General features: G+C 43.3%; 1 protein-coding gene across 1 annotated transcript in view; it reads right to left on the bottom strand.

Annotated features, from left to right (window-relative positions):
• Positions 1-12,500, bottom strand: part of LOC120047686 (glutamate receptor ionotropic, kainate 2-like) — a 218,341-nt gene that overhangs the window by 10,202 nt on the left and 195,639 nt on the right. The window contains exon 14 of the mRNA XM_038993236.1: positions 7,419-7,644. Coding sequence (XP_038849164.1) covers positions 7,419-7,644 — 226 coding nt within the window. The remainder of the gene's footprint in view (positions 1-7,418; positions 7,645-12,500) is intronic.

The raw sequence follows: 12,500 nt of genomic DNA, 5'->3' as shown, positions 1-12,500 counted from the left end.
GAGGAGAGAGGAAAACAGCTCTTCAGAATTATAGCCAGCTTGGTGTTGAGGAGAGAGGAAAACAGCTCTTCAGAACTATAGCCAGCTTGGTGTTGAGGAGAGAGGAAAACAGCTCTTCAGAACTATAGCCAGCTTGGTGTTGAGGAGAGGGGAAAACAGCTCTTCAGAATTATAGCCAGCTTGGTGTTGAGGAGAGGGGAAAACAGCTCTTCAGAATTATAGCCAGCTTGGTGTTGAGGAGAGGGGAAAACAGCTCTTCAGAATTATAGCCAGCTTGGTGTTGAGGACAGGGGAAAACAGCTCTTCAGAATTATAGTCAGCTTGGTGTTGAGGACAGGGGAAAACAGCTCTTCAGAATTATAGCCAGCTTGGTGTTGAGGAGAGGGGAAAACAGCTCTTCAGAATTATAGTCAGCTTGGTGTTGAGGACAGGGGAAAACAGCTCTTCAGAATTATAGCCAGCTTGGTGTTGAGGACAGGGGAAAACAGCTCTTCAGAATTATAGCCAGCTTGGTGTTGAGGAGAGGGGAAAACAGCTCTTCAGAACTATAGCCAGCTTGGTGTTGAAGAGAGGGGAAAACAGCTCTTCAGAACTATAGCCAGCTTGGTGTTGAGGAGAGGGGAAAACAGCTCTTCAGAATTATAGCCAGCTTGGTGTTGAGGAGAGGGGAAAACAGCTCTTCAGAATTATAGCCAGCTTGGTGTTGAGGAGAGAGGAAAACAGCTATTCAGAATTATAGCCAGCTTGGTGTTAAGGGGGGAAAACAGCTATTCAGAATTATAGCCAGCTTGGTGTTGAGGAGAGGGGAAAACAGCTCTTCAGAATTATAGACAGCTTGGTGTTGAGGAGAGAGGAAAACAGCTATTCAGAATTATAGCCAGCTTGGTGTTAAGGGGGGAAAACAGCTATTCAGAATTATAGCCAGCTTGGTGTTGAGGAGAGGGGAAAACAGCTCTTCAGAACTATAGCCAGCTTGGTGTTGAGGAGAGGGGAAAACAGCTCTTCAGAATTATAGCCAGCTTGGTGTTGAGGAGAGAGGAAAACAGCTCTTCAGAACTATAGCCAGCTTGGTGTTGAGGAGAGGGGAAAACAGCTCTTCAGAACTATAGCCAGCTTGGTGTTGAGGAGAGGGGAAAACAGCTCTTCAGAACTATAGCCAGCTTGGTGTTGAGGAGAGAGGAAAACAGCTCTTCAGAACTATAGCCAGCTTGGTGTTGAGGAGAGAGCAAAACAACTCTTCAGAATTATAGTCAGCTTGTGTTGAGGAGAGGGGAGAACAACACATGGAGATTGCCTGATGAATATTAAGTATCAAGGCTGTTTGTTGAGAAGCAGCCATGCAGGGAACAATACAATGCTACTTGTTAGTATGTATGAGGACCAATACTATAGCAGCAGGAGCTGGGCAGACAAAAAGACACGCAGTGATTGACAATCTCCATAGTAACACTTCCTCACTGTGCTGTTGCTATGCCTGAAGAGCAGAGAACAGTGGTGCTGCGGTCACCATGCCACCTTTGAATACTTTTAGATGTGTTATGTCCTTCATCGCCAGCTCAAGGCTTTGTGTGTGTGTCTCGCTCTCTTTTTTTATCAGATCAACAACAAGCGTACATGTTTCAAAACATCTATCCCCATGGTGATAACTCATGTGAAACACACAGCACTAACTCTCGTATAATTAATTTCCATCTAAATATATGTATCTTCAGGGGTCACATTCATACAACAGCTACTGTAGCTAGCCCTGTGTGTGTCATATCACTCACTACTGTAGCTAGCCCTGTGTGTGTCATATCACTCACTACTGTAGCTAGCCCTGTGTGTGTCAGATCACTCACTACTGCAGCTAGCCCTGTGTGTGTCAGATCACTCACTACTGTAGCTATCACTGTGTGTGTCAGATCACTCAGTACTGTAGCTAGCCCTGTGTGTGTCAGATCACTCACTACTGTAGCTATCCCTGTGTGTGTCAGATCACTCACTACTGTAGCTATCCCTGTGTGTGTCAGATCACTCAGTACTGTAGCTAGCCCTGTGTGTGTCAGATCACTCACTACTGTAGCTATCCCTGTGTGTGTGTCAGATCACTCACTACTGTAGCTATCCCTGTGTGTGTCAGATCACTCAATACTGTAGCTATCCCTGTGTGTGTCAGATCACTCACTACTGTAGCTATCCCTGTGTGTGTCAGATCACTCACTACTGTAGCTATCCCTGTGTGTGTCAGATCACTCAATACTGTAGCTAGCCCTGTGTGTGTCAGATAACTCACTACTGTAGTTAGCCCTGTGTGTCAGATAACTCACAACTGTAGCTAGCTCTGTGTGTGTCAGATCACTCACTACTGTAGCTGGCTCTGTGTGTGTCAGGTCACTCACTACTGTAGCTGGCTCTGTGTGTGTCAGATCACTCACTACTGTAGCTAGCACTGTGTGTGTCAGATAACTCACTACTGTAGCTAGCCCTGTGTGTGTCAGATAACTCACAACTGTAGCTAGCTCTGTGTGTGACAGATCACTCACTACTGTAGCTGGCCCTGTGTGTGTCATATCACTCACTACTGTAGCTGACTCTGTGTGTGTCAGATCACTCACTACTGTAGCTAGCCCTGTTTGTGTCAGATCACTAACTGCTGTAGCTAGCCCTGTGTGTGTCAGATCACTCACTACTGTAGCTAGCCCGGGTTGTGTCAGATCAATAACTGCTGTAGCTAGCCCTGTTTGTGTCAGATCACTCACTACTGTAGCTAGCCCTGTCTGTATCAGATCACTCACTACTGTAGCTAGCCCTGTGTGTGACAGGTAACTCACTACTGTAGCTAGCCCTGTGTGTGACAGATCACTCACTACTGCAGCTAGCCCTGTGTGTGTCAGATCACTCACTACTGTAGCTAGCCCTGTGTGTGACAGATCACTCACTCTCTAACTGCAGCCCTAGGACTGAGGAAACTAAGGAAAATGCAGCCCTGAAATACCAGCCAGAGCCAGGTCTATGGTAGCAAAACAAAATGAGAAACCCCAGAGAACCCAGAATCGGAAGAAATTAATATGAGGATTTTCTGATCCAGCAAAGCTCCAGCATGATATCACATTGTGCTGGCTTAGCTTATGGCTGGTTTAATCATTCAATTCTATCAATTGAACAGCACTGCTGCAGAGGCCAAACATAAATATTCTGCAGGGCAGTGGAACATGGCATTTCAGTAGAATCTAGAATGTCATTGTCTGCTTCATAATCCTCCATAACATAACTAAATGGACAGTGAAATCACGTGGTTGTGGTCCAACTGTCTTTAGATAATGATTTCTGCATACCCTCTCACAATGTGAAGGAGGATGACAAGTGTAAGCTACCCAAACTACAACATGTATGTCATTTGATGAATTCCCAGCTTGATTTGAATTGTGGCTTACTCCAATGTGTGCAAAGGTATTGCAACTTTTCTTGAATAAATGTGATAAAATAGTTCAAGTTAACTAACATGGAAATGTGTTGGCAGTAGCCTGAGATTGCTATAGAGTCCACAGAATCTTTGTATTGTGGTTAATATATACTGTGTATTCTCTTGTTTCTTCCAATGAGGTGACGGGTGAAGAAGCGGTTAGAAAATGGAAATGAAGTATTCTCTTTCTGTTAAAGTCTTACTGGGTGAGAGATGGAGGAGAAAGTTGAGCACCGTTGTGTTTCTCAGCGATAAACAGAATATGTAAATGTGAAGAGCTGAAAACAGGCCCTCTCAACATGGGGTAGCCATAAATGTAGAGTCTTAATTCTCCAACAGAAGAAACATAGGAGAGGGAACTGACAGACCGTCGTGAATCCAGAATAAGACACATAGCTGTAATCTGTCAGATCAAAGCTAGTAATAGCACACCAATCTCTAATGTATTGTGTCTCCACAAAACAGCATGGAGCGTCCTGGCACGCTCAAGTACATGTTGTATTTTTAGCCCTGTTCTAAGAATTTGTTTTCCTTCTTTGTAATACAGCTCAAGATTTGTTTTGCATGTCATGTCGATCAGGGGGAAATATAAAAGAGAGTAAATGGATGTGTGTAAATATTTAAAATGATTACTTTCAGGGCCTGCAATTACCTCTAAATGCCTGGAGAATACTGTTATTATCAAAACATTTCCGCAAACATATTCCACCCTGTGCTTGATTGTGCTCTCATATACTTTCTGGTAAACTGTAGTTCACAGACTCTTCTAGACTGACATCTTCATTCCGCCCCAGCCAGGTCTGTCATATTTTCTCCATTTGTCCTCATACCCCATATCCCTCTCCTCTCTCTCCTCCCTCTTTCTCTCTCTCTCTCGCTCGCTCTCTCTTTTTGATGTACAGGACTAGGACCGGAAGGTCGCTGCTCAAACAGAAGGCGGGTCACGCCCTCGGAGATGTCCCATTTCCCAGCATTCCATTCAGGTCTTACAGAGATGTTCTCTGTCGTTTATGATCCGGAGCTAAACGACCCACCATCGCGACAACTTCCCCGCACTGCACGGCACGAAACGCCAGCCTGATGACATGCAAAATATACACTTCCCTAATACTGTAAGAGATTAACAAGGCCTAATGAAATAAAATGACAATTGATAGCAAAGAGAAAGAGAAAGAGGAAGAGAAAGAAAGAGAAATAGAGAGAGAGAGAGAGAGAGAGAGAGAAGGGGGGCAAAGAGAGAGATAGGCAGGGGAGAGAGAGACAGAGAGAGAGATAGACGAGGGAAGGAAGGAGGGCAGAGACAAAGCCTCCTGAGATTATGGACGTATGGAGCAGAGGAAGTAACAGTTTAATCACAAGCGGCCGAGTGGCGCGAGTCGCATAAACAAACCTGTGACAGATGTTTGATACGCTACTGTGCATGACTCCACTTAATGACCTCTCCAAGGAGGACTTCCATACACACACATTAAAGGCTGAGCGGGGAGATCTATCCCCATAGGTACAATAGGACTACGGTCACTATGGGGCTTCACTCTCTAATGTGGACACACACAGCTACACATCTACTGTGTCCCTCCCCCCTTCCACTCCACCTTATGTAGGCCAACAACAATCCCCTTTAGATACAACTTCACAATGGTCCTACTTTCATCTGTTCTCATCTAATATCATCAGCTACCAGATGTATATACTTCGCTCTGGTCTACTCTTCTCTTCTATGGGCTAAATGTTATACTCTGAATTAACCGCAGTTGCCAATGCAGTAAATATCCCATTAGAGTTAGAGATGGATAACATCTGGACGGCCGCGCTAACTAACACTAACTCTGTCCATTACAGTGCAGACTTGGGGAGCGGCTGTCAGAGGGACTCAGAACCAAATACACCCAGGTACTAATGCAGGCAGACAACTCCTCTCTGTTAAAGTCAATGAGATATATGCTAAATGGCCAGGCTGTATGGGAATACATGACACATATGGTAACGGGTACTAAAAGGGTAGGATTAGCAATTTAAATGCCTTGTTCTCTGCTCCGTGTGAATGGGCCACAAGGGAGTGATGATGCTAAACATCCTTTTTCAGCACGGACCGACGATGTGTGCGATGCACAACCTAACCCTTTGCCTGACATACACACACATACACATACGGAGAAACGTATTTGGAGACCCGCACACACTTAATACAAATGCACACACATGAACGCCATATGCGCACATGCAGACATACACTCACACAGACATACACTCACACTCATATACGCGCGCGTGCACACACACACACACACACACACACACACACACACACACACACACACACACACACACACACACACACACACACACACACACACACACACACACACACACACACACACACACACACACACACACACACACACACACACACACACACACGACAAACCCATTCCTGCATTGTTCCTAGCAAATGCATCACAATCCATGCAGCATATTCCATTCCAGCTGTCGCCAACAACCTGGTCACAAAAATAGTTATCGGACAAATCACACAGGAAACACAATCACACAGAGAAAACACACCCTCTCTGCTGCTTTCTCATACAGTCACTTACTGAATGGCCCTGTGCTTTCTGACCGAGAAATACGTAAAACATAAAAACATACACAAATGGAGCAAATAGCCACTGATGTTATAAAGGACAGAATTATCCATCCTCTTAGGGAAATGGGACACAACGTATTGTATTCTCTAAAAGCATGTGTCCTGCTGCAAACTGAACAATGTGTTAGACAACAAGCTAAATAACAGGGAGACTGTTACACCAAAACCTTTTAGAGTTCATTTACGTAGCGTATAAAAGCCACAATTCCCAAACATAGAAAGAAAGACAACCTCCACTTCCCAGTCTACCTACATAAATACAAAAAAGCCAGCATCCTTTGCATGCAGGTCATTGTGTTAAGTTGTCTTGTAGGGACGCCCCAGAGCGATCTTCCCCTTATAACTCAGGTACTTACAAGGAGTTTTTCCTTTTCATTTGTGGCAGCCGTTGCCGGGAGCTGCATGTGTAACAGGATTAAGACAATCTGCTGCTGAGCTCCATAATCAAATCCTGCACCTCCGCACACAACGTGTAAATTAGTGTGCCACCACCCAACACCCTCTCCATTCATTTATTTATTTATGTCAGATATTTCATCAGCTGCTTTCACCAGCTGCTTGGCCCCTCAGGGTCCATGGGTGCTTACACACTCTCTCTCACACACTGACACGCACACACACACTGACACACACACTGACACACACACACACACACACACACACACACACACACACACACACACACACACACACACACACACACACACACACACACACACACACACACACACACACACACACACACACGGAGCCATGGCTTACATGAAGAAAGATGATGTTCAGAAGGACTGGCAGTAGTTTACTTAGCGGGCACCATTAGTGCAAGAAAGTCATTCTGTTTGAAAAGCCAGAGAGAGCAAATCTGATATTTGATATTGATTATTGTACTACAGTGTTGAGGGAGCTAGCACACAAGCATTTCGCTGCACATTTTATACCTGCTGTAAACTGTGTACGTGACCAACACAATTAGATTTGATTTGATCCATACAGCGGTTTCCTATTATAGATTAGTGTGCTCGATTATGGAATAATATGAAAGCATTATATATGTGGTATGTTTGCTGTGTTATGAAATGATAAACATGCTATAGCGTAGTGGGCTGTGTTATTAAACAGCATAATAAACCTTATCTTACTGCAGGGTGCTATGATACTGAACGTTATTGCATGGGTCATGTCTCAGGGTTATGGAGAATGTACTCTGGGTAGGAGTATGGCTCAGTCTTTTGTCCTAACTGTTGAAATAGGCGAGAGTGGTTGCAGAAATTGTGCTTGAGAAGTAGGTATATGTGTGTGTTGTACTATGTTGAGAGGAGGACGTACCCATGGGGGTTCCCACGCCGTAGGCTTTGGAGTCGATGAGACCCCCTATCTGGGTAAGGTTGCAGTTGCGCTGGGTGACAAACTCGATGGTGGTGGACTCCATGAGGAAGGCGTAGTCTGAGGTGAGAACTCGGTGGATCCCTTCGTCAATATCCTTCACCATCACAGAGTGCCTCCGACTGCTCATAAACTCCCACATCTTGTCGTACGTGGAGATCTTGGTTTTCTACACAGCAAGGAAGCAACAGAGAGAATGATGACTGTTAGGCTACGATTCAATAATGTCATATAAGGAGTTGGAGGAGAGTCAGTCTTGATAGTGATATTCCTGGTGCGATTAATGTGTAAAACAGACATTTATACAGTAGTACCGATGCACACACAAACTCTAAATCAATCAAAACAGAATGTTATTTATTTGAGGTTTGTTTCAAAAGCTAGATATATCATGGTGAATTCATAAATATTGGTCAGGATCATCTCCTATCAAAAGCTGTGCCTGTGAGGTTGAACAAATTGTAATGAGCTCAGAAGGAAAGTAATTTAATCAATGCAGATATAAAACAATATTCTCATCAGTTTGTGATGCAGAAAAAGACACCTTGCTCTAAAATATAGATTCTCCAATGACACCGTGGTTGGCAGAGAGACAAACACACAGACAAGCAGAGAGAGGGTAAATAGAACACTCATTTAAACACCAGGCATGTTTTCATTCCTATCAAAGCCTGGAACACAATTTACATGCAATTACTTTTTAAATGTCATTATGAAAACATGCCATTTATTGTTGAGAGACTTTCTGGTGTTGCTTTTCTCCCTCATTTAATAATTATCTCGTACTGAGCAGACTGAGAGAGAGAGAGAGACATAGAGAGACACACAGAGAGAGAGAGAGACACTGAGAGACATAGAGAGACACAGAGAGACATAGAGAGACACAGAAAGACATAGAGAGACATAGAGAGACACATAGAGACACAGAGAGACATAGAGAGACACAGAGAGACACATAGAGAGACACAGAGAGACACATAGAGAGACATAGAGACACAGAGACACAGAGACACATAGAGAGACACAGAGAGACACATAGAGAGACATAGAGACACACAGCGAGACACAGAAAGACATAGAGACACAGAGAGACATAGAGAGACACACAGAGAGAGAGAGAGTCACATAGAGAGACACAGAGAGACACATAGAGAGACATAGAGAGACACAGAGAGACACATAGAGATACATAGAGAGACACAGAGAGACACATAGAGATACAGACAAAGCAATAGAGTAGAACATGCTCATGACTGTAACCACCCTCACAAAATTACAATCTAAAGAATATCTAATAATTGCAGCTCTACATCGATACAGCAATTATGAAATATACAGCACAAGTACATATTGAACACCTCAACAGAAAGTATTAATATGAATCTATTATGTGTAGTGATATAAGTCGTTAGTAGTAGTAGTAGTAGTAGTAGTAGTACAAGTAGAATGATAATAGCATTAGGATTATCAATCAATTCCATTTCTGTAGTTAGTAAATATTGTGTATCAGTAGGAGCAGTAGTATTGTCAGCAGTAGTAGACTTTCTCCAGCTGTGAAGTCAGTGAAGACTCAGGGGTGTGTGTGATACTCTCCCAGGGCCCAGAGATTTGAAGGCATTTTTGAAGGCATTTGAAACCTAATTAAGTCACATCTTCCAAGGTCCCGCCCGCCATTATTGTGTGTAATGACTTTTTGTGGCTGGTCGATATTGTCTATACTATAAAGAGCATTGTCAAAATCACTGTCTATACATAGGAGAGCATTTTTTCGATCACTGTCTTATATAAGGACAGCATCATGGTCAGGATCACTGCTATACTATAGGAGAGAAGGTCAGGATCACTGTCTATACTATAGGAGAGCATGGTCAGGATCACTGTCTAACTATAGAAGAGCATTTCAGGGTCACTGTCTATACTATAGAGAAGCATGGTCAGGATCACTGTCTATACTATAGGAGAGATGTAGGATCGTCTAACTATAGGAGAGAATGTGAGGATCCTGTCTATACTATAGGAGAGAGCATGGTGAGATCACTGTCTATACTATAGGAGAGCATGGTGAGGATCACTGTCTATACTATAGGAGAGCATGGTGAGGATCACTGTCTATACTATAGGAGAGCATGGTCAGGATCACTGTCTATACTATAGGAGAGCATGGTCAGGATCACTGTCTATACTATAGAAGAGCATGGTGAGGATCACTGTCTATACTATAGGAGAGCATGGTGAGGATCACTGTCTATACTATAGGAGAGCATGGTGAGGATCACTGTCTATAATAGGAGAGCATTGTCAGGATCACTGTCTATACTAAGGAGAGCATGGTGAGGATCACTGTTATACTAAGGGCGACATGGTCAGGATCACTGTCTATACTATAGGAGACCATTGTCAGGATCACTGTCTATACTATAGTAGAGCATTTCAGGATCACGTTCTATACTATAGGAGAATATGGTGAGGATCACTGTCTATACTATAGGAGAGCATTGGAGGGATCACTGTCTATACTATAGTAGAGCATTTTCAGGATCACTGTCTATACTATAGGAGAATGGTGAGGATCACTGTCCATACTATAGGAGGCATGTCAGGATCACTGATACATATAGTAGAGCATTTTCGGATCAATGCATACTTAGGAGAGCATGGTGAGGATCACTGTCTATACTATAGGAGAGCATGGTGAGGATCACTGTCTATACTATAGGAGAGCATTGTCAGGATCACTGTCTATACTATAGTAGAGCATTTTCAGGATCACTGTCTATACTATAGGAGAATATGGTGAGGATCACTGTCTATACTATAGGAGAGCATGGTGAGGATCAGTCTATACTATAGGAGAGCATGGTGAGGATCACTGTATATACTATAGGAGGGCATGGTTCAGGATCACTGTCTATACTATAGGAGAGCATGGCCAGGATCACTGTCTATACTATAGGAGCATGCGGCAGGATCACTGTCATACTATGGGAGCATGGCAGGATCACTGTCTATACTATAGGAGAGCATGGTGAGGATCACTGTCTTACTATGGAGAGCATGGTAGGATCACTGTCATACATAGGAGCAGGCATGGTCAGGATCATGTCTACACTATAGGAGAGCATGGTGAGGATCACTGTCTATATATAAGGAGAGCATGGTCAGGATCACTGTCTATACTATAAGGAGAGCATGGTGAGGATCACTGTCTATACTATAGGAGAGCATGTGAGGATCACTGTCTATAATATAGGAGAGCATGGTCAGGATCACTGTCTACACTATAGGAGAGCATGGTGCAGGATCACTGTCTATACTGAAGGAGAGCATGGTCAGGATCAGTCTATATATAGGAGAGCATGTGAGGATCACTGTCTATACTATAGGAGAGCATGGTGAGGATCACTGTCATTATAGAGCATTGAGGATCAATGTCTTAATATAGGAGAGCATTTCAGGATCACTGTCTATACTATAGGACAGCATGGTCAGGATCACTGTCTATACTATAGGAGAGCATGGTCAGGATCACTGTCTATACTATAGGAGAGCATGGTCAGGATCACTGTCTATACTATAGAAGAGCATTGTCAGAATCACTGTCTATACTATAGGAGAGCATTTTCAGGATCACTGTCTATACTATAGGACAGCATGGTCAGGATCACTGACTATACTATAGGAGAGAAGGGTCAGGATCACTGTCTATACTATAGGAGAGCATGGTCAGGATCACTGTCTATACTATAGAAGAGCATTTTCAGGATCACTGTCTATACTATAGGACAGCATGGTCAGGATCACTGTCTATACTATAGGAGAGAATGGTGAGGATCACTGTCTATACTATAGGAGAGAATTGTGAGGATCTGTGTCTATACTATAGGAGAGCATGGTGAGGATCACTGTCTATACTATAGGAGAGAACTGGTGAGGATCACTGTCTATACTATAGAGAGCAGGTGAGGATCACTGTCTATACTATGGAGCATTGAGGATCACTGTCTAACTATGAGAGAGCATGTTCTGAGATCACTGTCTATACTATAGGAGAGCATGGTCAGGATCACTGTCTATAATATAGGAGAGCATGGTGAGGATCACTGTTCTATACTATAGGAGAGATGGTGAGGACACTGTCTATACTATAGAGAGCATGGTCAGGATCCATGTCTATACTATAGGAGAGCATGGTGAGGATCACTGTCTATACTATGAGAGCATGGTCAGGATCACTGTCATATACATGGAGAGCATGGTGAGGATCACTGTCTACTATAGGAGAGCATTGTGAGGATCACTGTCTATACTATAGAGAGCATGTTTAGGATCACTGTCTATACTATAGGAGAATGGTGAGGATCACTGTCTATACTATAGGAGAGCATTGTCAGGATCACTGTCTATACTATAGTAGAGCATGGTGAGGATCACTGTCTATACTATAGGAGGCATGGTCAGGATCACTGTCTATACTATAGAAGAGCATTGTCAGGATCACTGTCTATACTATAGGAGAGCATTTTCAGGATCACTGTCTATACTATAGGACAGCATGGTCAGGATCACTGACTATACTATAGGAGAGATAGTGAGGTCAGGATCAATGTCTATACTATAGGAGAGCATGGTAGGATCACTGTCTATACTATAGAAGAGCATTTCAGGATCACTGTCTATACTATAGGAAGCATGGTCAGGATCCTGTCTATACTATAGGAGAGCATGGTGAGGATCACTGTCTATACTATAGAAGAGCATGGTGAGGATCACTGTCTATACTATAGAAGAGCATGGTGAGGATCACTGTCTATACTATAGGAGAGCATGGTGAGGATCACTGTCTATACTATAGAAGAGCATGGTGAGGATCACTGTCTATACTATATGAGAGCATGGTGAGGATCACTGTTCGTACTACTATAGGAGAGCAGTGTTGAGGATCACTGTCTATACTATAGGAAGCATGGTGAGCGATCACTGTATATACTATAGGAGAGCCATAGTCGGAGGATCACTGTCTATAAG

This window comes from Salvelinus namaycush, chromosome 5 (genome assembly GCF_016432855.1).
Source record: "Salvelinus namaycush isolate Seneca chromosome 5, SaNama_1.0, whole genome shotgun sequence".
NCBI classification, from domain to species: Eukaryota; Metazoa; Chordata; class Actinopteri; order Salmoniformes; family Salmonidae; genus Salvelinus; species Salvelinus namaycush.
The sequence above is the reverse complement of the archived record's forward strand: the minus strand, read 5'-3'. Positions and strand labels throughout refer to the sequence as shown.